The sequence below is a fragment of the Lissotriton helveticus genome, chromosome 1_1 (genome assembly GCF_964261635.1).
Source record: "Lissotriton helveticus chromosome 1_1, aLisHel1.1, whole genome shotgun sequence".
NCBI classification, from domain to species: Eukaryota; Metazoa; Chordata; class Amphibia; order Caudata; family Salamandridae; genus Lissotriton; species Lissotriton helveticus.
This window is the reverse complement of record NC_136057.1, coordinates 1,745,869,529-1,745,896,060: the sequence shown is the minus strand read 5'-3', so window position 1 is coordinate 1,745,896,060 and position 26,532 is coordinate 1,745,869,529. Positions and strand designations below refer to the sequence as shown.

General features: G+C 44.1%; 1 protein-coding gene across 1 annotated transcript in view; it reads right to left on the bottom strand.

Annotated features, from left to right (window-relative positions):
• Nucleotides 1-26,532, bottom strand: part of PPAN (peter pan homolog) — a 150,805-nt gene that overhangs the window by 102,897 nt on the left and 21,376 nt on the right. The window contains exon 6 of the mRNA XM_078639937.1: nucleotides 15,712-15,788. Within this exon, the coding sequence (XP_078496063.1) occupies nucleotides 15,712-15,788 (77 nt within the window). The remainder of the gene's footprint in view (nucleotides 1-15,711; nucleotides 15,789-26,532) is intronic.

Here is a 26,532-nt window from a genome sequence, read left to right as displayed (position 1 = left end):
TGTATTTAGAGACTATCTTGTCTTTCTATGGAATCCATTTTGTATTTGGCAGCCATTTTAGATGGCCATGTGCTCACCATGTACTCAGTCCTATCTTGCTGTTCTCTGCTCGGTATATTTAGCCTCTTCCTCCTACTTTGCACATGCTCAGTTGTGCTTGCAGCTGCTAATATTCTGTAACTGTCAGGATGTGCTTGCTAGCATTGGCAAAACTGTTAGCTCCTCCTACTTGTCGACTGTGCATTTTCTGTATGACCATCTATGTGTGTAACTCTTCTTATGTGCACTTGTACTGCCCTTTTTTAGCCCCTGTGAGGGTATATAAGAGATACTGTGGCCTTCAGTCCTCAGACCATCTCATACAGAGTGCTGCGGCTTCTGTGTGACATGGCCTCACTTGTTGTAATTTAATAAATATGTTTCTCTTGATTACAGATTCTGTGCCAACTTTTTCATGCTGCTTTAAAGGATCAGGTGTTAGTGCAAACCCCTGAGATGGGATTTTTGATTTCCCTCATTTGGCGCCCAACGTGGGGCTCATCAGAGCGGTGACTATCTGCAGGAGCGATTTTTGGTCAGGAGACAGACATTTACTGAGGAAGACAAGGCAGGATTCTACTAAAGGAGGTACCAATTCTGGGGGTTCTTAGTCTCTGTAGCCCAGTCTACTTCTGATCTTACTGATTTTTGATCCTCCACATGATGGCACCCCTGACTGAGAACATTTCTGGCGTGAATATTTTAAAAGAAAAGACTGTTAGGTCATTCAAAACTTGGCAGATAGAACCTGGACGCTCGTGCTTGGTAAGAACCATTGTATGGTAATTACTGTGAGCTTATGTTAGCCAGTGACTCGCAAGGCAGTTTTAGGATACGCTTGCTGTGGCTTATGGATATGGATATGTATGGATGATCGATCATATTTATGATATGGATTATGTGATATATGCGTTGCAACACATGTAGGCAGGTAATGTGGAGATGTTTCTCCATTTATGGTTATGAGCGGCGCACTGATTAAGTGCCATTTTAGATTATGATAATGCATATTTTGCATTATGTTTGTTTGCATGCCTGTTCCAAACTCACATGTAAAATGTGTAGTTTTATGAGAGGTACCATAGTGAGATATGAATTGAATTAGCCGGCTTCCCCTAGAGGGAAAACTTAAAATAGGTTTTAGGTATGAAAACATATTTCTTCCTTGGTGAAATTTTTCCCCAGGGAATTTAAATATGCCCATAATACACATGAGGATCCTTTGTTCTGTGCAATTTTATGTATGAAGATATGCAGAGCGGTTTTTGGTGTTCTGCCAGCCTGAATTAGTGAATTGAGAGTATTTCTACTTCAGTTTTTAGAATACTGTTGAGAATAGGGTTTCTCCTTGTAAATATGACTTACAACTGGAATTTACATAGGTGGTTTGGATGCAGTCTGCGGGCTGTCTTTTGTTTCTGGCTTTAGTGTTGACCCATGGTTTAAAAGGTGTGTTTAAATGTCTAGCTGGTTTGTGGGTTTTTTCCCATTCATGTAACTTTTGCTTGTACATTGCGTTGTCGCTATTTATGAAACATGGCTAAAGCGCGCTGTATTGTGTGTCTTTTGTGTTTTACCCCTTTCTGTTTATGTCTGTACTGAGCTCAAATGTATTTTTGTGGGTATTTTTGATGTTTTCAGTCTGTTAAACATAATGTTAGATTAATTAATATTAGGGAAAAATTCGATAGAAATTCAGGAATGACCTATGTGATGTGCTAAACATAACTATATGTTTCTCCTTAAAGTTATAGGGTAAGGAATAGCGCACATGTACAATTGTTAAATGTTTAAGGGATAAACTTAAAATTCTTATTCACTAGGAATATTAAAGGCCTACAGCAGAAAAATGAAATGGTGTGTTTTTGTAGACAACACACTCATAGCATGTTTACTTAATATACATTGCATTACGATGCTTACAGGCAAAACAGTTTAGCTGGAGTGAGTTTTTCTGAACTTAAAATGTGTATTCTTAAACACGCATTTCAAAGCTGGGAATGTCTGTTTTTAGTAAGGCTGCCACCAGGAAATTCAACACTGGGTAGGGCCTGCCGTCAAGGACACAGCTGTTGTTTTCGCAGGCCATGTTTATTTAGCCAGGACTTCTTCCTTAGTTTAACGTGCAACTTTGCATTTCAGAGTGTTATTTTGAAAGCAAGGTTTACAAAAATAAGGTTAATTATTTGTATCACAGTCAGACATTTTAATTGCGATTTCCCTTCTCTTTTAGCATGTATGGCTCTGTTCCTAAAATCATTGTCCTTTTCAAACAAAAGTGGCGCGAAGTTGACGTGTATTTAAAATTGCGATTATATCCTTAGGCGAATGACTGCTCTAAAAAGATAAGCAAGGGGCAGATTTATAATAGGGATGCAGCTTGGTTTTAAGATATAGGATTATAACAAAAACGAAATATGGAGAGTAATTTTTTTATTATGACATAAAAAAAATATTTTGAAAAAAAAATAAGTGCTTTTTAAAATCGTTTTTTGATATTCATAAAGCTTAATACTCATACTGTGACCTCCTAGCATTATAATTTAAGTTGTGCAGTACTGCATAATGAGGACATTTATGTATGGGACCTTCACTTGGCGCAGGCGTAAGAAGTCATTTTTTTTTAAAGATTTACATGAGATATGTCTAAGTCCGATTTCTGCAATCTCTAAAGAACATTTTGAGGATGATTAATATGTAACACAATTATAGGTTATTTATTTTTAAGTACCTCAAATTGCAAAGTCGATATTGTGTTAAATAGACCATTTTAAAAGGCTTTCTTGCCATTTAAACTGGTTTTATAATGCCTTAAGCTTCAGTGAATGCATACATTCAAGTATAATACAAATGTGCACGTTTGCTTTTTCATAGCTTAGTGAGTTAATGTGCCCAGCGCAGAGGCTTATGTTTAATATCAGGGTTGAAAGTTTTGACTTCAGCGGGGCCTACTGAGCCATTCATTCATTTAAGGTTGATAAAATGTGTAGCATTGCATAGCACAGTGACACACATTTATTCTGAAGCTGGTATGGTGTGTTGTTATGTTCCATGAATTATTCACAGTAAATGTGTTAATGCTCTGAGAATAAATAAATTGTAGTTCTCTAAAAGAAGTAATATATTTAAAATGTCTTTTTTTAAATAGGGTTGATTATTGCACAGACTTGCAGAGACTTATTGTCTTTGTCAGTTTCACAGTGAGGGTCCCAGGGAGGTTACAAGAAAGCTTGGTGCTCCAGCCAGATTTTGACCTTTAGGTCAGTGTGGTGGGGGCTTAGGAGTATGTGACAACAAATGGTGAAATGATTGCTTGGAAAAGCGTCACGCAAAGGAGCCATTCACGTCGACATTTGAAGAGTGCATTCCTGACACGGCTTTTTATAAACAGCAGGGCCTAACCTGGGGGGTTGGTGTAAGGGACACGCAGAGGCTGTGAAAGAGTTTTTGCTTAAGATATTTCGTACATTTACGAAAGCTGGGTGGTTCCACTTGAGATTTTGCGTGTTATGTGAAGTATTGGCTGTATGATGTAACAAAGATGTGTTTTTATGACTTCTTTGAAATGAATTATCTGTGCATTTTTATGTTTTTTGCATTTCTTCTATGAATTTTCCCTGCTTTTCCTGTGTGTCTGACGCGACACAGTAAGTTATATTTGACAGCTGATCTTCACTGACTGCTTGATCTGCTGTCAAAAGGGTGAGGATGGATTAAAAGAAGGTGTTATTTAGGTATAAGTCTGACAAAATTAAAATGGGCCCGAATGTTTTTTTTTATGTTATTGGAGTGTTTATTGTGCAGAAAGTGCATGAAATGGTGGTGCATGCTATTGTGTTTTTTCTGTGCTAAGGTATACAGCAAAGTATATCTGATGGCTTGGCATGAAATGTCCTATATTATGTATGTTTGTGATCCATGTTGGTGCTTTTGTAAGTTTTGCTGTGTTGTGAAGGGATGACATGACTATGTATATCCTTTGAGCAACAGTGGTTAAAACTTGTTAAGTGGTAAAACTTGCTGATACTAAATTATGATATATGATATTGTTATATTGTGAGCAAGAACAGACAGCACTTCACCAAGTGCATGCCTATGTGGTTATAATATATACAGCAAAGTGTGTCACCTTTACTCACGTTACTGCTCTTTTCCCTTAAGGAAAAGGCAGCCTCACATTTATATTTCCTTGATTGGACCTAAGGAAGCAATTATAGATCTGTGACTCTTATGCAAGGTGACCTAATTTCTATATAGTATTAGTTAAATGATGTTCTGTCTTAAAAGGAAACCAGGTTTCATTTTCCCCGAGAAAGGAAGGAATGGGATCACTAGCTGAGATTACCGTAGATGGTGTAGTGGCCAGCGGTAGAGTTATAATATGTGTACTATTTTTGACTTTTTTGTATCACCCATGCTCTTGGCATTATGTCACAAACTTGATTATCACCCAAGTCATTTTTTGTCCTTCCTATGGATTTTTCTTTTGCTGCTTCTCCCCTGATTGATGTCACATTGTGCCTAGTTTTTGGGGATTTTAGCTGTGTTCTAGTCCTATTTTCTTTTTCGTTTTTCTTTCACCATTTAGAGGTTTACATTTCCAGACTACAGTGATGTATCAGGTTCCTCTATAATATGTGTAATTCCCTTTTGTATGACCAAACTGGTTTTCAAAATGTCTTCAGGCCTACTCTGATGTTTTCTAGTCTGACTGTTAGGGTAGTGGTAGATTATAGTAAGATAAGTTGTCCACCTCAATAGGAGATACTTTCACGAGTATTTAGTATGACAAATTCAAATGCCTATTCTAATTTGGTTTTTAGTTCTTTTTTCCCTGCTGCTTTAATTTTTGGTGGGATCAGATGTGTCCTAATCATGGAAATACCAGGACTCTAGTTCTTGTCTGTTGTTTCTACATTGCTATTAGCTTTTGTATTGTATAGTCCACCTGACGCACAATTAGTCTACATGTCCCTGATAATCTGTATTATGTGATTTCTCTTTTTGAGGTGTTCTAGATAAGGAATTTAGGAACACCTGCACTTAATAATTGAGGAAAGTGTGCTTACCCCCTTAGACAATGCCACTATGTGTGAAGACATCCATTATGTAGTTGTCTACCTTTAGATGGTAGAGGGTATGCTCTCACATGGAAACCCAATTGAAGAGGCTAGAGGTGCTGTTTTACCTACTACCTTTTGTCTTTGTACTCTATGACAATTCCAGTATTTTGTTTTAGATCACTATAGTCCCATGGTGTATGGCCACTCCTTTGAAGATTGCAGGCCACCTGCTTGCAAATCCCCTGCAATGAATTGTTTTTTGTATACTTGCCAATAGGTCCAGCCTGTGTTTTTCTTTACTCTCACATAGATAGATGGAAGTGGTTCTTGGGTGCCTTGCTAATATATGGGGCATCCCAAGACTAGGAAGTATTTTCTAAGGTCCAGCCTGTGTTTTTCTTTACTCTCACATAGATAGATGGAAGTGGTTCTTGGGTGCCTTGCTAATATATGGGGCATCCCAAGACTAGGAAGTATTTTCTAACACTCTGTTGATAGACTGTTTCTGTGCCTTGTCTAAAGACAATTTGTTCTGTCCACCAATAGATATTTGCTGCTGTACAAACCACTACCAGAGGGGCCCGGACATCAGATTCAGCCTGGGGAGTCAGCGTCAGCACCAGTGCAGCTTGAAGCCAAAGTGAAGGTAACCAGCACAAGCATTGCTGGCAACTAGGACCTCAGTGAAGGCGGAAGCCCTGTGATTAAGTGTGTACCCCTGCCACTGTTTTGAGCAAAAGACGGGGTCACAAATCAGAAAGGAGAAATCGTGGATCATGCCTAGCTGAGAGTCACAGACCGACCAGAATGGCAAGGAGGTTTTGCTTGAGGTGACCCCTTCTGAAACAAGGGTTGCTTCAGAGATCCTAGAATCAGGCCTCTGATTTCTGGTCCTAAAGTGAATACAAGTTTGCACCTTTGTTTGTTGGTTAAGAGATACCTGGGTACACTGGATGCAAATGTGTAGCCCCAACGAATGAGCAGTGCGCCAGCAGAGCAATACAGGAGTTAGGGAAGGACTTGAGATTAGGGTTCAAGTGCTGTGTCTCTGGTGCCTGTTAGATTGAAGTGAAGAAAAGTGGTGCACTGTTTGAGACACTGGACAGGATCGCTAAGAGCATTTGCCTGTTGGGTGACTGCCCTATCCTGAAAGAAGAGACTTTTTTCCTTGAAACTGGACTGTGATTCTTGAGTTACGAGTTGTGCAGCTCCACCGTGGAAACAACCAGAGCCTGCCTGTGAGGCTCAAACGGACACAGGGAGAAGACTCCCCCTCTGGTTGGTTGAACAGCGGCTTCAATTTCCCCAAGGACTTCTTTTTGTCAATAATGTATCCCTTTAGTTGTCCCATTTTGGAAGAGCAGCCCTTTGCAGCTCTTGGCCCTAATTCCTATGGCCCTGTGTGGTCCTCCTGGTCCCAGATATGCTTGATGTTCTAGCCCTCATAAAAGGAAAATGTAACAGTCAATTGGAAAATGTTTTTATTAGATATGAGCTGTTAGCTATTCTGAAATTTAAAATGAATAGTCACTGAAATGCATAGGAGCCCTGAAAATGTCTACTAGATGATTTTAGGATTTGCTTTAGCTTAGGCCAAGAAAAATGATAATTCTGTTTATAATAGTGGCCATTGCTTTCTCCTACTGTCTGTATGTTTATTATGATCCAATGCCCGTTTTTCTTGGATTCCTGCTGATACCCTTAGTGAAATGTTTAGACTGGAAAATGCTCCCCTAGCAATAAATTAGGATATTGATAAATTGTGAAAAATGAATGTACAAATATTTTCTATGTTCTTACTGGATCATGGGAATGTCTTCACCTAATGCTGAAAGGGTCGTCTGTCGTAATTTAGCAGCGATTAGATTAAGCATTAGCAGAAGACATCCTGTATTTAGAGACTATCTTGTCTTTCTATGGAATCCATTTTGTATTTGGCAGCCATTTTAGATGGCCATGTGCTCACCATGTACTCAGTCCTATCTTGCTGTTCTCTGCTCGGTATATTTAGCCTCTTCCTCCTACTTTGCACATGCTCAGTTGTGCTTGCAGCTGCTAATATTCTGTAACTGTCAGGATGTGCTTGCTAGCATTGGCAAAACTGTTAGCTCCTCCTACTTGTCGACTGTGCATTTTCTGTATGACCATCTATGTGTGTAACTCTTCTTATGTGCACTTGTACTGCCCTTTTTTAGCCCCTGTGAGGGTATATAAGAGATCCTGTGGCCTTCAGTCCTCAGACCATCTCATACAGAGTGCTGCGGCTTCTGTGTGACATGGCCTCACTTGTTGTAATTTAATAAATATGTTTCTCTTGATTACAGATTCTGTGCCAACTTTTTCATGCTGCTTTAAAGGATCAGGTGTTAGTGCAAACCCCTGAGATGGGATTTTTGATTTCCCTCACCCTCACCCTCACCCACCCTCAACCCCTCACCCTCAACCCCTCACTCACCCTCAACCCCTCACCCTCACTCACCCCCTCACTCACCCTCACCCTCAACCCCACTCACCCTCACCCTCACTCACCCTCAACCCCTCACCCTCACTCCCCCTCAACCCCTCACCCTCACCCTCAACCTCACTCACCCTCACTCACCCACCCTCAACCCCTCACCCTCAACCCCTCACCCTCAACCCCTCACTCACCCTCACTCACCCTCAACCCCTCACCCCCTCACTCACCCTCAACCCCTCACCCTCACTCACCCTCAACCCCTCACTCACCCTCACCCTCCCTCACCCACCCTCACTCACCCTCACCCTCACTCACCCTCACCCTCACCCTCACTCTCACCCTCACTCACCCTCACTCACCCTCAACCCCTCACCCTCTCACTCACCCTCAACCCCTCACCCTCACTCACCCTCAACCCCTCACCCTCACTCACCCTCTCACCCTCACTCACCCTCACCCTCACTCACCCTCAACCCCTCACTCACCCTCAACCTCACCCTCACTCACCCTCACCCTCACTCACCCTCAACCCCTCACCCTCACTCACCCTCAACCCCTCACCCTCAACCCCTCACCCTCAACCCCTCACCCTCACAACACATATTGTGTTACAATAGGTGTCACATTTGCGAAAGATAAACTATTGGCATTGTAAATAACAAAGCTATTAATTTTGCTATTTTCAAAACAAGCACATAAATAAAAAATGTGTCCTTTACAATACCAATAGCTCAAACTTTCCTAATGCGAGACCTATTGCATTGCTGTGCTTCTCTCCCCTGCTGCACTCTCCTGCTCTCTAGAGATGTGGCCTAACGACCAGAGCTGCCATCTAAGTCACGTAAATACAAAACATGTTGCATTCCAAATGCTATAGGTGTCACATTCGCGAAAGTTATAACTATTGGCATTGTAAATGACAAAGCCATCAATTTAGCAATTTTAAAAACCAACAAATAAATAAAATATGTCATTTACAAGACCAATAACTCCAACTTTTCTAATGCGAGACCTATTGCATTTCCAATGCTTGTTTACGTTGGCAGCGCGGTCCGCTTTGACTATAGCAGCCGCACTCCTTTCTTTATTTAGGTTACCAGATCAGTTCGCTTTGACTATAGCGGCCGTGCTCCTGTATTTTGCCACGGCGGTCCGCTTTAACTGTAGCAGCCACCATTGATTCTGGTTATCGGAGTACTAGCCAATAGCGGCCGCACTCCTGGAGTGGGGAGGCACGCATTTTGCACATAAAAGGTGTGCAGTCACCATTGGCTAGTACTCCATTATCTCCAGGATCTGCCATGCCCAACACCATCTCACCCCTCCCACTTGCCTACCCCCACCACCACATCTAGGTTGAGAGTTTAAGCTATTGGCATTGTAAATGACAATGCCTTTTATTTATGTGTTAGTTTTCTAAACCGATGAATAAAAGGCATTACCATTTCCAATGCCAATAGCTTAAACTCTAACAAATGTGGGGCCTACTGCATTGCAAATGCTTGTTTCTTGTTGAATGGCTCTTGACCTTTTGTTCCAGGGCAACTCCTCCTGCTGCATTGCATTTCTGTATTGTCTGTACCATCCATCGTGCTATGGTTGTTTTGCATACAGGTGTCCCATTGGAGAGGTGGATGAAGGAGAAAAAGAATTTGTTACTCTTTCTGATAGTCCTCATTTCCTGGAGGTATTAAGAGACAGCTCTTGAGAGGTCTAGTCTGTGTAAAACCCTTTCAGCTCAGGACTATAGCTTTTGGAAGAAAGCAGGTAGGTGTATGCTTCGATTGATGGGAAAGTCTGAAACCACTTTTGGCAGAAAATGAGGGTTATGTTCTAATTAATATCATGTCCTTGTGAATTTGCAGGTATGGTTCCTACACTGCAAGAGCTTGCAGCTCACTGACCAGGTGCAGTTAGGTGATGGCCACTAAAAGCTGTTTTAGGGCTAGAAAATGTAACTTTATGCAGTGCATTGGTTTCAATGGAAGGTTGCATGAGATCCAATGTTGAGATTCCACACAGGTGTAGGGGCTGATCTTGGTGGTGCTATTCTCTTGCCCATTCCAGGAATTTTTTGATGAATGGAGTTTGACAGAAACGTCTGCCAATTAACTCCAGTATTCTACAATAGGAGCTGCTTGTACCTTGAGTAAGGCATATGATAATCTTTCTTTGAGTAAACTGATGAGGTATTCTATCATGGTTGTGTGCCCAGTTGCAATTTGGTGCTGGACTTAGCTTCCCGTAGCACCTTCATGGTTCTTTATGGCAAGAGTAGGTGCCACACTAACTCTCCTGAGCCATGGTGCCAGGCTGAGTGTGTGGTTCTGGGTGGAGCAGGTGCCACCTCCGCATAGTTAATAAGGCCTGCAAGCACTGGCAAGGTTATCCTCCTGCCCAATGCCAGTTCTATGAGATCTGAGTACCAAGTCTGTCTTGCCCACTGCAGGCAGACTAAAGTTAGGTTCATTGTTTATTTGTATTTTTCGATTACTATTATAGGAATTGGTGGAAAGGCGTATGCAAATGTTTGACCAATCGATCAATGGTGCATTTCCCTACACCTATTGTCCTGGGAATCTGGCTGCAACGTTTTGGCATTTTGCGCTTTCCTGTGTTGCATATGGTTGGTGATCCCCACTTCCTGAATTTCAAGTCCACTACTTCCTGACTTGGCTCCAACCCATGTGAGATGCATGCCTGTCTGCTGAGCCTGTCTGCTGAGCCCGTCTGTCTCAGTGCTCTGCACTTCTGGTAGGCATATTGTGACAAGTATGATGAGTCGCTGAATGACCCATGTCCATATCTTCTGTGCTAGAGTGGACAGTTTGTGGGATCCTGTCCCTCCGGGTTTGTTGAGGTAGAACATGGGTGTGATATTATCTGTCTGCACCTGCAGTCTTCCCCATGAACTGTGCCTGAGGCCTTCAGTACCAGAACAACTGCCTTGAGCTCCAGTATGTTTATGTGCTACACTCCATCACATAGGGTCTATACACACCCTATCCATAACCCCTTCACATGGGCGCCCCAGCCTGGATGCAAACATCGATTGCGATTGTGACTGACGGAGTAGGGTTTTGAAAAGGTCTGTCCATTGAGATGCTAGGAATGCTCCACCACTGTAGTTTCTTGTGTACTTTGTCTGTTACAACCACTAGAACTTCCCAACTCCCCAAACCTTGTGACCACTGCCTCTGTAGTTATTCCTGTACTGGTCTCATGTGAAGCGTTGCATTCGTGATGAAGGGAATGCAGGAAGCCATTATGCCAAACCGTTTCTCTACCGTCCTCACTGTCAGAGCTTGCTTATTTGGTAAAGGCAAAATCAGATCAATTAGTGCATAGATCTTCTTCTGAACAGGAAATTAGATTGCTTGTTTGGAGTTTAGCCATGCTCCCAGAAAAGTATTTTCTTACTGTGATGTTGGCGCTGACTTTTCTTGATTTGTAGAGAGCTCTAGATTGTGTAGGGTTATAATTGTGATTCTTATGCTCTCCCGGCATCTCTCGAATGAGCCTGCCTTTACTTGCCAGTCGAGTATATAAACAATTGATGGATCAAATGCTTGGGTCACTGAAACCTAGCTATACCCGGCTGATGAGCCCATTACAAGGGCGAACCCAGTCCTGGGTTGCTTGTGTTGTGTTCAGGGAGGACCAGTTCAGACTGGACTGTTCCCATTGGAGCAGGGTCAAGACTGATTTGCATATAGCTGGGTCCAAACTGATGTAGCATGGTTTTCAAAATAACAATAGATTGTGGTGTTGTCCAGAAAATATTACCAGTGGCTGGGATTAATTCAAGCATTATTTCCATCACTTTTTGTATATTTTATTAGCCAGTCGTACAGATAAGGGTATGAAATTGTATTCGCATTCTCATTAGGTGTGCAGCTGCGGAGGCGAGGAATTTTGTGAACCTTGGCACTGATTTTATGCAGAAGAGCAGGTCGTTAAACTGGTAGTGTACTTTATCTGCTACAAACCGTAGGAGCCTTTTGTGTTTGTTTGGTTAATGGTGATGTGAAGGTATACACGTCCTTGGGATCAATGGTTGTCATGGAGCCTCCCTTCTTCAAGCATAGTATGACCTCCTGAAGAGTTGACATCTTAAATTTTCGTGTCTTGATGTATCTGTTTAAGGCCCCGTGGTCTAAGATGGCCATGGGATTTTACCAGCCCTCTATCCTCTGCTATAATCCTCTCTATTGCTTGCTTTTGCAATAGGTCGTTGAGTTCCTCTTTGAGGAGTCTTTGTTCGTTGGGGTTGACTAGTCTTGACCTTGGTTTGATGTTTGGATTTTGTTTTAGTAGTTAGATAAAATATCCACAACAGATAATGTTTCAGATCCATTGGTCGGAGGCGATTGAACTCCATAGATGGAGAAATCACCCAATCCTTTCCCCCACTTAGTTTAAATGTGGGGGTATCCCCTGGTCACATATTTCGACACTGGCCGTGTCCTTGGCATTAGAGAACTCACCATGTGCCAGTTTGGTGCCCTCTAGGGCCTCCTCCTCGCTGGAGTATTGTTCTACAGCTTCTTGAGACTGTGGCATGACAGAGTGCCCACCTCTGTTTTCCCTCGATTTTAGAGCCCTGGATGAAACTAAGAGCAGGCTCCGCAGTTCTCAGTTCAATGATCTCCCAGCTGGCAGATTGCACACTTGGTGGGTGTCTTTCTTCACAAATTGGTGATGGGACTTCGGGCAAAAACGAAAAGCAATGTGTACCATACACACTTCACATACTTTGATCCTCATGGTCTGTTACCCACTTGCGTTTTCCTGGTTAAGATACCACACAGTGTTTTTTGGGTTCTTCCCTCAGCGTCTGTTTTGTGCTCCTCTCAGCCTCTTCTTAAGAATTTTCACCATCAAGTAAAAAATAGTTATTTTCTTCCTCTTAACCTACGGATCTCGAGTCTGTGTATCCAGACGCAGTGGCGGTAAAAAAAAGATTCTAAAGATGGCTACAACGTACAGATGATTCTAGAAGGTACATCTGATGTCACAGGGTGGACCTACAGCCACATGGTCGATGTTGGAAATGTAAAAAAATAAATAACGGACACGGAAAAAGAACAAAGACAGCATTCCAGACACAAACACTAGATGGTGGAATAACACAAAATGTGCGAATCCACAAATGATTCACGCTGCAAAACAATGGTTTACTAAAACATTTGTAAGAGTAGAATTATCTGTAAGTTTACAACAGCCAACACTTCTGTAGAGGCAGCGGTCTAGTGACACGGGTATTAACTGACACGAATGGCCCCACTATTCTAAATGGAAAGGCAACTAGGCAGCACTAAGGGAAGCGTTGTAAGGACATTATACAAAGTGGGTCTCAAAATAAAGTGAAAATACGAGATAAAGGACAGAAATCACATTCAAAGCAGGCCCGAAACCCTTAACTCTAGAGCAGTGAGGCCAGTGCTTTGCACTTCACTGACAACATGGGATTTCTGCGTGAAGGGTTTCAAATAGTGTATGCTGAAGGAATACACTTCAGTTGCACTGTAGAATAGTAGAATCTACTTGACCAGGTAGAATTCAAAGTCACCAAAGCAAGTAAGTCACTGAGGGTACGGACTGCGGCAAAGCATGCTACGTTAGCCCTTATATCCCTTTACCCACTACACAACATGGAATCTGCCGCCCATCTCATTCGCACTGAAGGACATTCTTTCATCAAAGAACCGCCCATGCCAGATGAGGCAAATGTAGGAATCTGTGTCCAGTTTCCTGAGGGTAGATTTGCCTTTCTTATCACGGAAGGATTTTCAAATTAGTCCTACAGAACTCCCTTTCTCCAATCTGAGAAGTCCCCAAAGTGGATTTCACTCACAGAATCACAAGTTAAATGAAAATCTAAAATACTAGTTTTCTTCACTTCACTGTAGCCATAAAGATGCGAGATTATGCGCCGCACTAAAATCTCTAATGCACTTTTTATAGGTTAGCTATTACATTATATTGTAATTGCATTTATATAGCGCTTACTACCCCTGACGAGGCGTTGAATCGCTTTTTCGGCAAGTAGCACGCTACTACGGGACCCATAGAGGATTAGTGTTGAATTAGTATAGTGAAACATACAAGTACATTTTAAGTGGTGGATAGGTTAGTCAGTTATTTGGATTTGGAATGATAGCAGAAGGATAGAGGAGGAAAAAGGTTTGTATTTATAGAGAGCTTGTTACCCCCGATGGGGTGTTGATGCACGCTATACAGGAAGCCCATAAAGGATTAGTGATGAATTAATATGGTGAAATATGAAGTAATTTCAGTGGTGGATATTAGTCAGTTATTTGGAGTGAGAAGGATAGAGGAGGGATAAAAGGGGACGAAAGGGTTGCAATCATATAGCACGTTTTACCCCTGATGGGTGTTGAAGCACGTTTCTGGCGAGTAACACGCCACTCTGGAACCCATAAAGGATTAGTGGTTAATTAGTATAGCTGAATATGGAATTTGAGAAGTGAACATGTTAATCTGTTAATTTTGATTGAAAAGGATAGTTAGTGCAACAGTTCAACAGTATAACTACCACTTGCCCACAGCTCCGCTACAACTTTAAACAGAGCCACTGTCTGCCTCAATCAGCCCTCACCAGGCAGATCAAAATATATAAATTTTCTGCACTGCATGCATCAGAGCGTTTACTTAACTTGAAATCACTGAGACTCAGCAGTCTATTCAGTGTCATCATTTGCAAACAGCCAGAATATCAGCAAAGTTCTACTGAGTAACAGAGTACGAAGATTCCAACTTACACAGGTGAAGCACCTTCAATCCTCCTCCCTCAAATTTCCACCACATGGAAAAATCACAGTATCCCCTTTTACCTTTCTAGTCAAACGTACTTTATTTTTCCATTACAGCAATTTTTGCTGCAAGATAAACTCAGTCAACTTATTAGTTTGTTTGCTTAATCATATTTCGTGTACCTTCTAACCCACACCAAGAAGTTGGAAGTTTTTTTATTTTTTATTTATTCATGCATATCTGCAGTCTACCCCGGAGGTCTTCAAACCAGCAGCCTTGAATGTGTCTTGATCACAAGGGGGCCGCACCACTGGCCAAGAGGAGCAACTTGTTGAAAACAATGCTGTGCTTTTAGTGAAGTCACTTAGTAATGGCAATCATTCTTTTGTGGCTCATGTCCCAGCTACGAGTAGGTGCCAAGGGGGCAAGGGCCTAGAAATAACCCTCGAAGCACATCCCCCCCATTTTTGATAAAGGTTCACACTTTGGATACTTTTACACGTTAGGGAGATAAAGCTGCATATAGCACTGGAAATCAAGTGTTTGCATTTTAAAAGGGATAAATGAGCAAAACTGCAAAATAGGTTTTTCATTTGGGAGAGCGGAACTGAAGTTTGAGGAGCACTGGCCTACCATGCTTATTGTGAGCTCCAGTTCCACTGTTGCAATACTGTCTATATATAAATAAAAAATAACACAGGGAGTGAAGATGGAGCAGTTGCATTATCTCTGAAATGTTGTACAAGAATGGGGCGTGTTCTTCCAGCATCTGAGATTATGACCGTGATCAACCAGATGAATGCATCCATACTATTTTCCCAGGACCTTCTGTTTGACAAACTATCAACTTGTTATGGTACGAAAGCAGAGTTAGGCCATCAGAAACAGGGGATGGGGCACATGTTCTCTCACATACAATAAGCTCTTCCTTATTTAACAAAAGCCCTAATGCGTATTATTAGACCCCCTTAGTCAATTTTGACTCTGGCTCCAATTGAGAGGTTTCCAACAGCAACCAGGAACTGGTTTCAAGACTGTTGCATATAAAATTCAAAAGTAGCACTATAAAGGCCAGTATGCAGTCATGAGTCGTGAAGGACTTCATTGGTAGTTTTTAACTAACCCATCTATTTCTGTAAAATATGTCAATACCAACAATCACACACCAAAATGTAGTAACAGCGCGACTTCTTCCAAATTTACACACTGCTTGGATCTGCTAGAATCTAAAGAGAACAACTGTTTGCTCAATAGTGGGCAACCTAAACAACTATATTACGATTTTATACAGTAACAATCTTTCGACTAAAATGGTCCACCTCACGCTGCAATAGACTAACACAGAGTGAACCAAAGGGACTAATGCATACTTACTAGTGGCGGAATTCTATCAGCTGGGCGTCAGGGTCATAGTTCATAAGGACACATCTCTTAATGGTATTGAGATTCACCTGAAAGAAAAATCTGCATTAAGAACGAAGGTCCCAGATGACGAAGGCGTGGAGGCTGGCTTTTAGAAACCGGACAATACAAAACATGATTGGCCTGCTTGCTTTCATAGATATAGTGGCTCTTAGAACATTAATCGGCACACCTGCCAAACTCGCCATTGCAGGTCTTGTCTTGATCCAGGCATCTACTTACAAATCCTTCCCAATGTGTTACCAACATTATATGTGCATAATCCTGTCAGCAAAACGTTCAACTGTTCCACAGTGCACTTTATTTTGTTTCTTTAAATAGGTCTTATTGAACTTACTCTATTATAATGTACTCTGTTTTTAATAACTTAACTTGTTTATATTTTACAAATGTATTGGCATTCTATATATTTATGGTTTTGTAACGCTTTTATGATACTTGTGATCGAATAAAGCTTATTTGATTGATTTTGTACTACAGAAGAAAATCTTATTTTAGAATGCTGGTTTGTGATTTTCTTACAACACACTTTGCATTTAAAATTTGGTTTCTAACTATTGTTACTGCATTAAATATTTGAAATATTAGCACATTATCCTTATAAAAAGCACACATTTCTCAAAAGGTTTACAGACATATCTGCAGTCTCAGATAAACAATTAATACCAAACGGATTGCACTCAAATACCCATAATCTTGATATAGAGTACTAAACTCCATTCATAAATAAGAATCTAATAAAAATACATAATGTATAGACAATGTTTGTTGGCATTATGTTCTTAGCCCGATCACTATCGTGCACCATTAAGTGCCTGACCCCAAGATGGCGGCGGAGGAGGAATAGGCTCAATTACACCAAGGTGCCCCCAGGACATCGGTACCGCTGACTCTGCCTTTGTGTGCCATCAATGCTGCGGCAGTCCTGGAGAAATGTGTCATGGGAGTGCTTTTGTGTGTGCGCCTGTGCGTGTATGAGGGGGTATGTGCGGACGCACGTGTGTGTGTGCCTGTGCGTGTATGAAAGACTATGTTCACATTTGCTGTGTGCTTCTGCAGGTCTGTGCGTGATTTATTTATTTATTATTTATTTTGAGAGTTTTATATAGCGCGAACAAGATCTTTGCAGATAACAGAGCGCTTTACAAAGGCAGGTGGAGGGTAGGGGAACAAGGGGGCATAGTAGGGAGGTAGATCAACATGATCATGTACATAGCACCAATATAGTATATAACATAGTACCAATATAACGTATAGTACAGGTATGAGGTAGCAGGCATAGTTGGAGCGTAGGTCATCAACAACTTCATGTACATAGCACCAATATAGTATATAACATAGTACCCATATAACGTATAGTACAGGTATGAGGTAGGCAAAATCGGAGCGTAGGCCATCCACACGCTGTAAATAATACAGAGTAATATTATTATACAGAATCGTATGTATAGTACGCATAGTACAGGTATGAGGTAGCAGTGCATAGTTGGAGCGACGGCCATCAAAACGCTGTAAAAATAAAGAAGGACTAAAATACATCAAAGCACACGTGCATAGGAATATATAGGCAATATCATAACAATACTGGTAATACTGTTCTTAATGTAAATCAAGCGAAATTGTTCAAGTGTATTTAGCCACAAGGATACTTTTGACTTCTTTCTTAAAAAGAAGGGAGGAAGAGATGAGCCTCGTTTCAGGAGGAAGTGCGTTCCAGATCCTGGGCGCCATACCAGAGAAGGAGCGTTTGTAGGTTTTTTCCTTCCGGAATCTTCGCGGTTTCAGCAGAAGATTGTTCGTGCTCCTGGTAGTTCTGGACCCACCAGAGATTGTCAACTTATGAGTGAGGTAGCTGGGTGATTTCAAGTGTATAGCCTTGTGCGTGATGCAGGCAATTTTCAGCTGAATTCTGGCTTCCAGAGGCAGCCAGTTCAAGGCTTTGAAGTCAGGAGAGATATGCGAATGCTTTTTTGATCCAGTGATGAGTCTTGCTGCCGCATTTAGTGACGCTCTTAGGGGTGCAGTTGTCGTTAGGGGGAGGCCGCAGAGGGCCACGCTGCCATAGTCTATGCGAGGGATGACTAGAGCTTGTACTGCTGTTTGGAAGTCTTTTGCTGGGAGGAAGGGTTTCAGTTTTCTCAAGGTGTTTATTTGGAAGTTCGCCCCCTTAGTAGCCTTGCTGATATGCTGCTGCATGCTGAGGTTGGTGTCTAGTGTTATGCCTAGGGATTTAGCTGAGTCCACGATGGTCGGTTGGACATTGAGTGCTGTTAGGTGCTTAAGCCATGTTTGTGCGGAAGATATTTTCGTGGGAGGTGAGATTAGGAAGAACTCAGTCTTCATAGCATTGAGTTTGAGGTGGTTGTCAGCCAACCAGGATTGGGTGCTTATGATCGTTGAATTCAGACTCAGGATGTCTTTGGGGGATTGTAACTTGAGGTATATTTGAGTGTCATCGGCGTACATGTGAAAGTGTACATTGGATGCTTGTAACAGAGTGGTGAGAGGTTCCATAACTAGGTTGAACAAAGTAGGGGATAAGCAGGATCCTTGAGGGACGCCTAACGATACCGGTACTGGGGAAGACATTAGGTTTTTGCTCTTGAATTTTTGAGACCTGTTGTGTAGAAAGGAAGTGAACCAACGAAGCACAGTCCCAGATAGGCCCATTCTTGATTTTAGGAGTTCGAGTAAGCTCTCATGTTTCACTGTGTCGAATGCCGAAGAGAGATCAAGAAGGATGAGGAGGCAGGTATTGTTTTGATCTAAGATTTGGATGGCGTCGTCAATAATGTGAGTCATAGCGGTTTCAGTACTGTGCCCTGCTCGGAAGCCTGATTGGTGTGGGTTGAGGAGATCAAACTGTTCTATGTGCTTTGTCATTTGCAGTTGGACGCATTTTTCTAGCAGCTTGGCGAGAGTGGAAATGTTGGTAATCGGACGGTAGTTGTTTAGATCGGTGGGGTCGGCTGTTGGTTTCTTCAGTAAAGGTGTAACTTGTCCAACTTTGAGGGAGTCCGGGATGGTTCCTTGTAGTGAACTATTGATAATTTTAGTCCAGAGTGGGAGTAGCAGAGGGATGAAGTCTTTTACGGCGTTAGCAGGAAGAGGGTCAGTGAGGTGATTGGATGGTTTTTGAGTGCTGAGTATTCTGCCAATTTCTCCTTCAGAGTAGGTGTCAAAGGATGACCATGTCGCATTGTTTTTTAGTTCAATGGGTGTTATGCAGTTGGGTATTGAGTACAGGCTTGCGTCATTGCGGAGGTCGCTCTTTATATTGTCAGTTTTATTGTTGAAGAAGCTGCGAAATCTTCACAAGAAGGGGTAGTGCTGATAATGTCGACAGCTGGGGGTTGTTCCTTAGATTGAGATCGGATTAGTTCGAACAATTTACTTGGACGGTTTTTAGCTTGGTCTAGCTGGATTCTGAAGAACTCTGACTTTGAGCGTTTTATTTTCCTGAAGTATGCATTTCTCTTTTTCCTAAGAGTTTTGAGATGCAATGTCGAGGGAATTGATCTCCAGGTACGCTCTGCCGATCGCATAGCCCGTCTCTCTTCATTGAGACTCCCGTTGTACCAGGGGTTGGATATCTTCGTGGATACTCTTTTCAATTGCATTGGAGCGGCCTCATTGATTATTGTGGCCATGGAGTTGAGATAGTGGTCAGTTAGGACCAGCACGTCAGAGGTGTCGGTAGGGGGGAGTAGGAGATTGCAGCTGTTGGGGGGTAGAGAGTTTGGATTGAGTTTCCTCATGTCTCTTTTCCAGACTTTGGGCATGGCGTATTGCACCGGGATGAGTTTTACCTTTTCCTTGATGATGAATGTTATAATATGGTGGTCTGACCAGTCACAAGGTTGTATTGAGTCGAGTTGAGTGGTGCCTTCTTTGGAAATGACCAGGTCAAGGGTCGAGCCTTTGTCGTGTGTCGGAGTGTTGCAAATTTGAGTGAGGTCAGAGGCGGTAAGGAAACTTTTGAGGCTATTAACTACTGCGTCACTGCCATCATTCCAATGGAGATTGTAGTCACCAAGGTAAATTTGTGTGTGTAGCCGTCCTGCGTTGATTAATATTGTGTCCATGAGTTGTTGGGAGAAGACGAGGTTGTCCCCCGGGGGGTGGTACATGATGTGTAACGAGCATACAGGTTTATTCTCACTGGTGACATCAAGGCAGAAGTATTCCCAGGAGGTAAGAGAAGGGGCGGTGACTTTATTAATAGAGAGGTTGCTCTTGTAAATGCAGGCGATTCCGCCACCTGTCTTGTTGGGCCTGTCAAGTCTAGTGATGTAGTAGTTGGGGGGGACGAGGATATCCATGATAGGATTGGAGGATTCGGTTAACCATGTTTCAGTTAGTATGGCCAGGTCAAGGTTCCTAGACAGGATGAGGTCAGCGACCTCCGTCGAGTGTTTTTGGGCCGATCTACAGTTGAGAAGTGTGCATTTGAGACTGGGGGTGCAGGGGGAGGTGGAGGGTTCCGTAGTGAGAGGGACTTTAGTGAGGTTGTTGGGAACAGAGCCTCTGTTGCTATACGTGGGGTGCCTACTGGGGTTGGAGAGAATCGTAGAAATGGACATGTGCGTGGTGGCTAAGCTGTTTTGGGTTGCCGGGACATATGTGCTGAGTAGGGTGTGTATGTCGCGGTCCGAGAGAGTCTTGATAGCGCGCGGGGGGCGGTTGGCGGTATTGCGAGAGGGGATAGAGGTCCAATGTAAGGGGCGGTTAGGAAGTGTCTTGATAGTGCGCTTAGGCCTGTTGGAGGTATTGCGAGAGGGGATAGAAATCCCATGTAAGGGGTGCCTAGGATGTGGGGGGGTGTTGTTCATTCGTTGACATGTGGTCGTGCGGGGGGGGGGGGTGCGGGAGGAGTAATTCTTTGAGCGAGTGGAGCTCTTCTTTCACTTGGAGGAGGGTGGTCATGATTATATCCAGCGTGACGTTGGGAGTGGGGTTAGAGTTATTGGAAGGGTAATCAGCGACAGGCGGGGTGAGGCAGATGCGGGACGAGTGGAGACTGGTCGTTGCGGGGGGGCAAGTGTAGTGATGGGGAGTGAGAGTGGGGGGAGAGATGTTGGGGGGGAGTGGGGACCAGGAGTGGAGGGGGGCTAAGGGTGGGGGGGGAGTGAACTGTTGAGGGAAGAGTGGAGGCTTGGAGTGGCGGGGGGGATATGTTAAGGGTGGGGTGTATGTCTGGCCTGGGTTGAGTGCCGAGCATATGGGGGGCGCTGATGAGGGGGGAGTGAAGGCTCGGAGTGTCGGGAGTGCAGGGAGTGGGGGGGAGATGTCGAGGGAGGGGTGTATGTCAGTATTTCTTTGAGTAGGGGTGGGGGGGGAGATGTTGAGGGAGGGGTGTAGGTCTGGAGTGCGTTGAGTGCAGAGACTGGAGGGCGCGCCGTTGAGTGAGGAGTGCGGGCTAGGAGTGGCGGGAGTGCAGGGAGTGAGTAGGGAGATGTTGAGGGAGGGGTGTATGACAGGAGTTGTTTGAGTGCAAAGAGTAGGGTGGGGGGTGTTGAGGGAGGAGTGGGGGCCAGGAGGGGGGGCGCAGGGAGTGGGGTAAGAGAGGACACGGGTGGGGGGGGAGCTAGGTGCGGCGCGGGTGTAGGGAGTGGCGGGGGTGGAGAGATTGGAGGGGTAATTGGGAAGGCATAGAGTCGCGTTGTGAGGGTCAGAGGCGGTGGGTCGTTCTGAGACGTTAGTTGGAAGTGAGGAGTTCTGGTTCAGTTGTATTGGGGTATGAGTGGAGGGCCGCCGATTTGAGAGGTGCTCTTTGAAAGTGGGGAACAGGTCGTCTAGTAGTTCCAGGTACCTGTCTGTGGCTTGAATTAGAACAATCCCGTTATTGTAAATAGTAATGGCTGTACTGCCAGGGAAGCGTTTGGATGGAGCGATGGAGAGTGATAGTCCATGAGCGGATTTCCTGATGGTGGAGACGTTGAGCAAGGCCTGGAAGGTTTTTCTCCATTGAGCTCTACGTGCGGTGTGGAAGATGATATCGGTGTTCAGGGATCCCTTAACCGGAGAGAAGTAGGTGTCGGCAAAGGGTCTTTCAGGGTGGGCCTCAGGAGGTTGTGTTTAAAGCGTTTAGCGGCTTTTTTTGTGAGTGCGGGTGGGTAGATTATTTTAAAATGTGTGATTGCCGCAGTGATCCATGTTAGGAAGGTGCAAGGTGGGTGTGGGAGATTGAGCAGAGAAGATGTGCAGGATCGCAGATAGATGCAGACAAAATGTTACCAATGCCTGTAGACGGTATGTTACATAGGTCAAAAGAGGCAACTGCAGACCATATGTTACAGGTGTCAGAAAGGGCACTAGTGGGACAATATGTTACATGGGTCACAGGAGATAGCTGCAGACCATATGTTACAGGGACAGAAGAGGCACTAGTGAGTGAGCTAAATATGTATTAGCAACTAGGTGCATTATAAGCATAAAAAGCGATGGGAGCAGCATACATAGGTATATAACTATATATATATATATATATAAACAATCAGCTATGCGTATAATACTGCTGAAATATTGTAGCAAAAACATATGTCCACTGCAATTTAATGCGTCAGGTGACGCTAATGAGCAGGGTGAGATAGGTGCAGCGTGAATTAAGTGTAGGTAAATATATCCAGGTACACGTAGAAGTGTAATACTGCAGTAAAGGTATACACTATCACACGGAGGTGTAGGTACATAGATATGTGAAAGGTAAACAATGTACTCGAGTGTGTGGTGATGTAAATACCTTTTTTGCAATTACTGCAGCTCAGCAGGTTGTTCAAGATGGCTGCCGAAATAGTATGTAGTCAGCAGTGTTAGTCCTTTGTCAGTTATTGTCAATGTTCGGGATGACCAGTTTCCCTTTCTGCTGAGGGCGAGTTAGTCCTATTTCTGTGTTGCTACTTCCTGGTTGCTGCTTGGAGGGAGGAGCGAGACTTATCTTCTTTTTGGTGCCCCTTGAACTAGTTGGAATGCATCCTCGCGGCCGAAGTAGGGGCGGTGGTGTAATTTATAGCTTGTTTGATGATGTTGTTTTTATGGCCCCCGCCATTTTACACAAAGGAGACCATGGCGATACAATCCAGCCGGCGAAAAACGCTTTAATTCGTTTTTTCCGCAGCGTCCCTGAACCCTCTGCAGCTCCGCTTCCTCAATTTCTCTGTGTCCTCCGGGGGGGGGGGGGGGGGGGGGGGGGCATGCAGCGTCCCTGGACCCTCTGCAGCTCCGCTTCCTTTATTTCTCCGTGTCCTCCGGGGGGGGGGGGGGCATGCAGCGTCCCTGGACCCTCTGCAGCTCCGCTTCCTCTATTTCTCCGTGTCCTCCGGGGGGGGGGGGGGGGGGCATGCAGCGTCCCTGGACCCTCTGCAGCTCCGCTTCTGCTAGTTCTCTGTGTCCTCCGGGGGGGCGCATGGGGGGTGTCTGCATTCGATATTCAATGGGAGCCCTCGCCTTCTCTCCGCCCTGCTGCTGCGTCCCCCATACAGACCACGGACCGCACGGTAGTGAGCCCCAGCCTCAGCCACAACGCCTCAGCCAAAGCGCCTCGACCACAGCGCCTCGACCACAGCGCCTTCCCCGTGCCCTTCAATGATTGCCGCTCCAGCCCGCGGGCAGTCCCGGTGGTCTCCAGACCATCGACAGGGGGAGCTCAATGGGAGCCAGTGACCGATGATCTGATGACCGCTAGCGACCGGCGATCCCAGCAGTCAACCCCGGCAGGCAGCTCCAACAACAGCGCCAGGGGGCCCTCGACAGCAGCGTCTCTCCGCCGCCCAGCGCCTCCCGGTCAATAGCCGACACAAGCCTCCTCGGCGACCCCAGTGGTCCACTCCCGAAGTCTCGAGATCTGCTGATGCTCCGGAGACAGTCGCAAGGCGGGTCCCCGCCGCCGGTTTCACAGGTAGGTAAACAACGCTGTTGCTATGTATTCCAGTTACTTTTGCTGCCAATCCAGTTACTCTTTAAATACTCCTGTTACTTGTAGTCGTTTTCATAGCCAGAAGATGGGTGCTATCGGGGATATATTCCAAGGGGGTATCCCGAGCACTGGGAGCTCCGGACGGGAGCTCCTACCGGGCGGCCATCTTGGAAATGTGATGGGTGTTTTTGTATTAGAGCATGTTAATTCCTAGCATATTGTGGGCACCTACAGCACAATGTATGTACTGTGGGCATCCATAACACATTTGTGGTAGTTCGTGAAATATTTCTGTTACGCATGGCATTATGGTTTCCAACCTGCCATGATGCTGTTAATGGTATTAACATGGCATTTTGTGGTCAGCCCTGTTATCGTGCAGATGGAAATGTAATAATTTTAAGCAGGCTCAGAGAAGAGAGCATCCAGTAATGTCTATGGTAGTATACCTGTTCAGCCAGCCCTCTCTCCGAGACCCACAATGGATACATCTTTGCTAACGTTCAGGTTTTGGAAAGAGAGTCATGCATAGCAAAATCTATTTTGGATCTGTAAATCTTTGTTTTATTTTGAAGTGGCTCTAGACTTCCGGGTGGATCCTCTGCACTTTGTTTTTCCTCTCATGCATGTCTCGCCCCACTTCCTTTGCAATTTTTTACATATTGCTGCCATACCTATTGTTTTCAGCACAGTGCACAATCCAACAGAAATGGAAGTGGTGGCACAACTCAGATAAAAGCACTATCTGGCAGGGAATTCCCACCATGCCAAAGTGGGCCCCAGCCGGTAACTCGTTGCTCGTTTAAGTTTCACCTGCTGTGAAATCTTATACTTAATCAAACTCAAAAGAAGGCTCTTATCAGTTCCCACTGCCGAATTACTATGTTTTGTTCGCTTTTGTGTTGAACCTTTTTTTGTGTTAAGTTTCCCACGCTCCGTGCATTTTACGATACTTCTACTAAAGGTGTTCACATTGTTTCACCCCAATTCACTGTCAAGATAAGATCTCTTCCCACGGAAAAGGCACACAGCTTTTAAAAGTATGCTGGAATGCTTGATTTTTACTACTTAGTTGTGTAAAGCAGATGCTTTAGCCCTTTAGAACGTTTGTGGCATTAGCTATTCATGCATCAGTACCTTTCTTTCCATTATGTAGGCATTATTGGATAGACTTTTTCAACTTAATCTATTTGGCCATTATGATCAAATTCTAAATGTTGTAATAAACATTGCACGTTAAAAATAAAGGTAATGTACAAGAGTTTTGCTATATTTTATAACTAAATAGGCATCCAAAAGTGCAGATACCTTGCAGACAACAGGGTCATGATTCGAATGGTGCAACAGCACCGGGCCAAACAATTGTAAAATGTCAAAGGATTGCGTTCTACACCCAATATGAAAACGTGAATAAATTGCATGGCATGACAAAAATAGATAGTGGGCAGAAATTTGTATCAATACCTCGTACATAATTTTTTGCCGATTTTTTTCAAATATAGCACAAACTCGTCCATATGTTTTTGGAGCGCTACATATGCACAACAGTTGCATTACACAAGGTCTATTTTGTTTTTGTAGGCACAGGAAGATTAATTGATTTATCCAGAATCACAGGATGTGGAGCCTGCGGTACTTCACCCCGTCTCTGCTTCGTGAACATTTGAACAGTAAATGTTGCTGTACCCACAATAATGCACTGCATAGGTAAGTACATTTAAGGTCCCTAAGAGGAGACCGATTGCATTGCAAATGCTTGTTTAGCTTATCCTCTACAGAAATAAATTGTGGGACCCACTACATGAAGCAGTATGTTCACGGTGTCAACATGTTTGTCACATAACTTCCAGCTGATCCAATTCTACGTCTTGCATAGGGCGTGCTTAACGCCGGCAAGATCAGCGACTATTTTGGGGCATTGTCTGCGTGTCCCCGCTGTATGCCAGAGGGGGTGGGGTTTCTTCACATGTTCTGGAACTGCCCGCACTTAGAGGACTACTGACGAGGGGTTTCGACTACCATGGCGACCGTGACGGACAGAGATGGCCATGACGCCAGAGGTTTGCTTGTTGCACTGGTTTCCCCACACTAAGGCTGATCCTTGCAAAGAGAGAACTTACCACCCATTGGAAGACTCAGAGGGGGCCTATCCCTATGCGCTGGCGCAGGGAACTTGAGAAGTGGACAGAGAGTGAGGGGAACTGTAGGTTACATCTAGCTAGGTGCAATGGGAGCGAGAAATCACTAGAAATGGCTGGGGCGTGGGTGGCGCTAGTGGAACTGGTCAAACACCCAGTTGAAGATGACAGGGGAGTACCATGTAGAAGGGAGGACAAACGAGCTGATGGAAGCAATTGATAATTGAAGGGGTTAGAAGGAGACTGAATTGGAGAGGGCCGGACAAGGATTTCCCTCAGGGATATCGGACCTCCTTAGGTTGAGCGCTGTGCGGCAGGACCCCGGATGTACAATGCAAGTGTGTTAGGAGACAGTTTGAATATTTTAATGGGCCAACGGCATGCCTGGGGGGGGGGGGGGTGGATGGGTGGGGGGGAACTTGTTGGGGTGTTTGGGAATTGGGGGGGAGGGAGGGATGTTGGGAGCAATCTATTGGACCTTGTTCTTGTACCATAACAAGTGCGGAGATGAGCCAAGCCATATTCTGATTTGACTAAAAGGAGAGGGAGAAAAGGACCAAAAGGGGACCTGTTCTGGAAAGGAACATTTACCGGCAGCTGGCTCTGGGAGGGCCTCACGTTGTCAATGGCTGTAATTTTAATGTATATTGCCCTCATCTTGTGTCTCTGTATTGCCGATGGGGCCGCGCATATGGTGTAATGTTTGCCTTTTCCATTGAA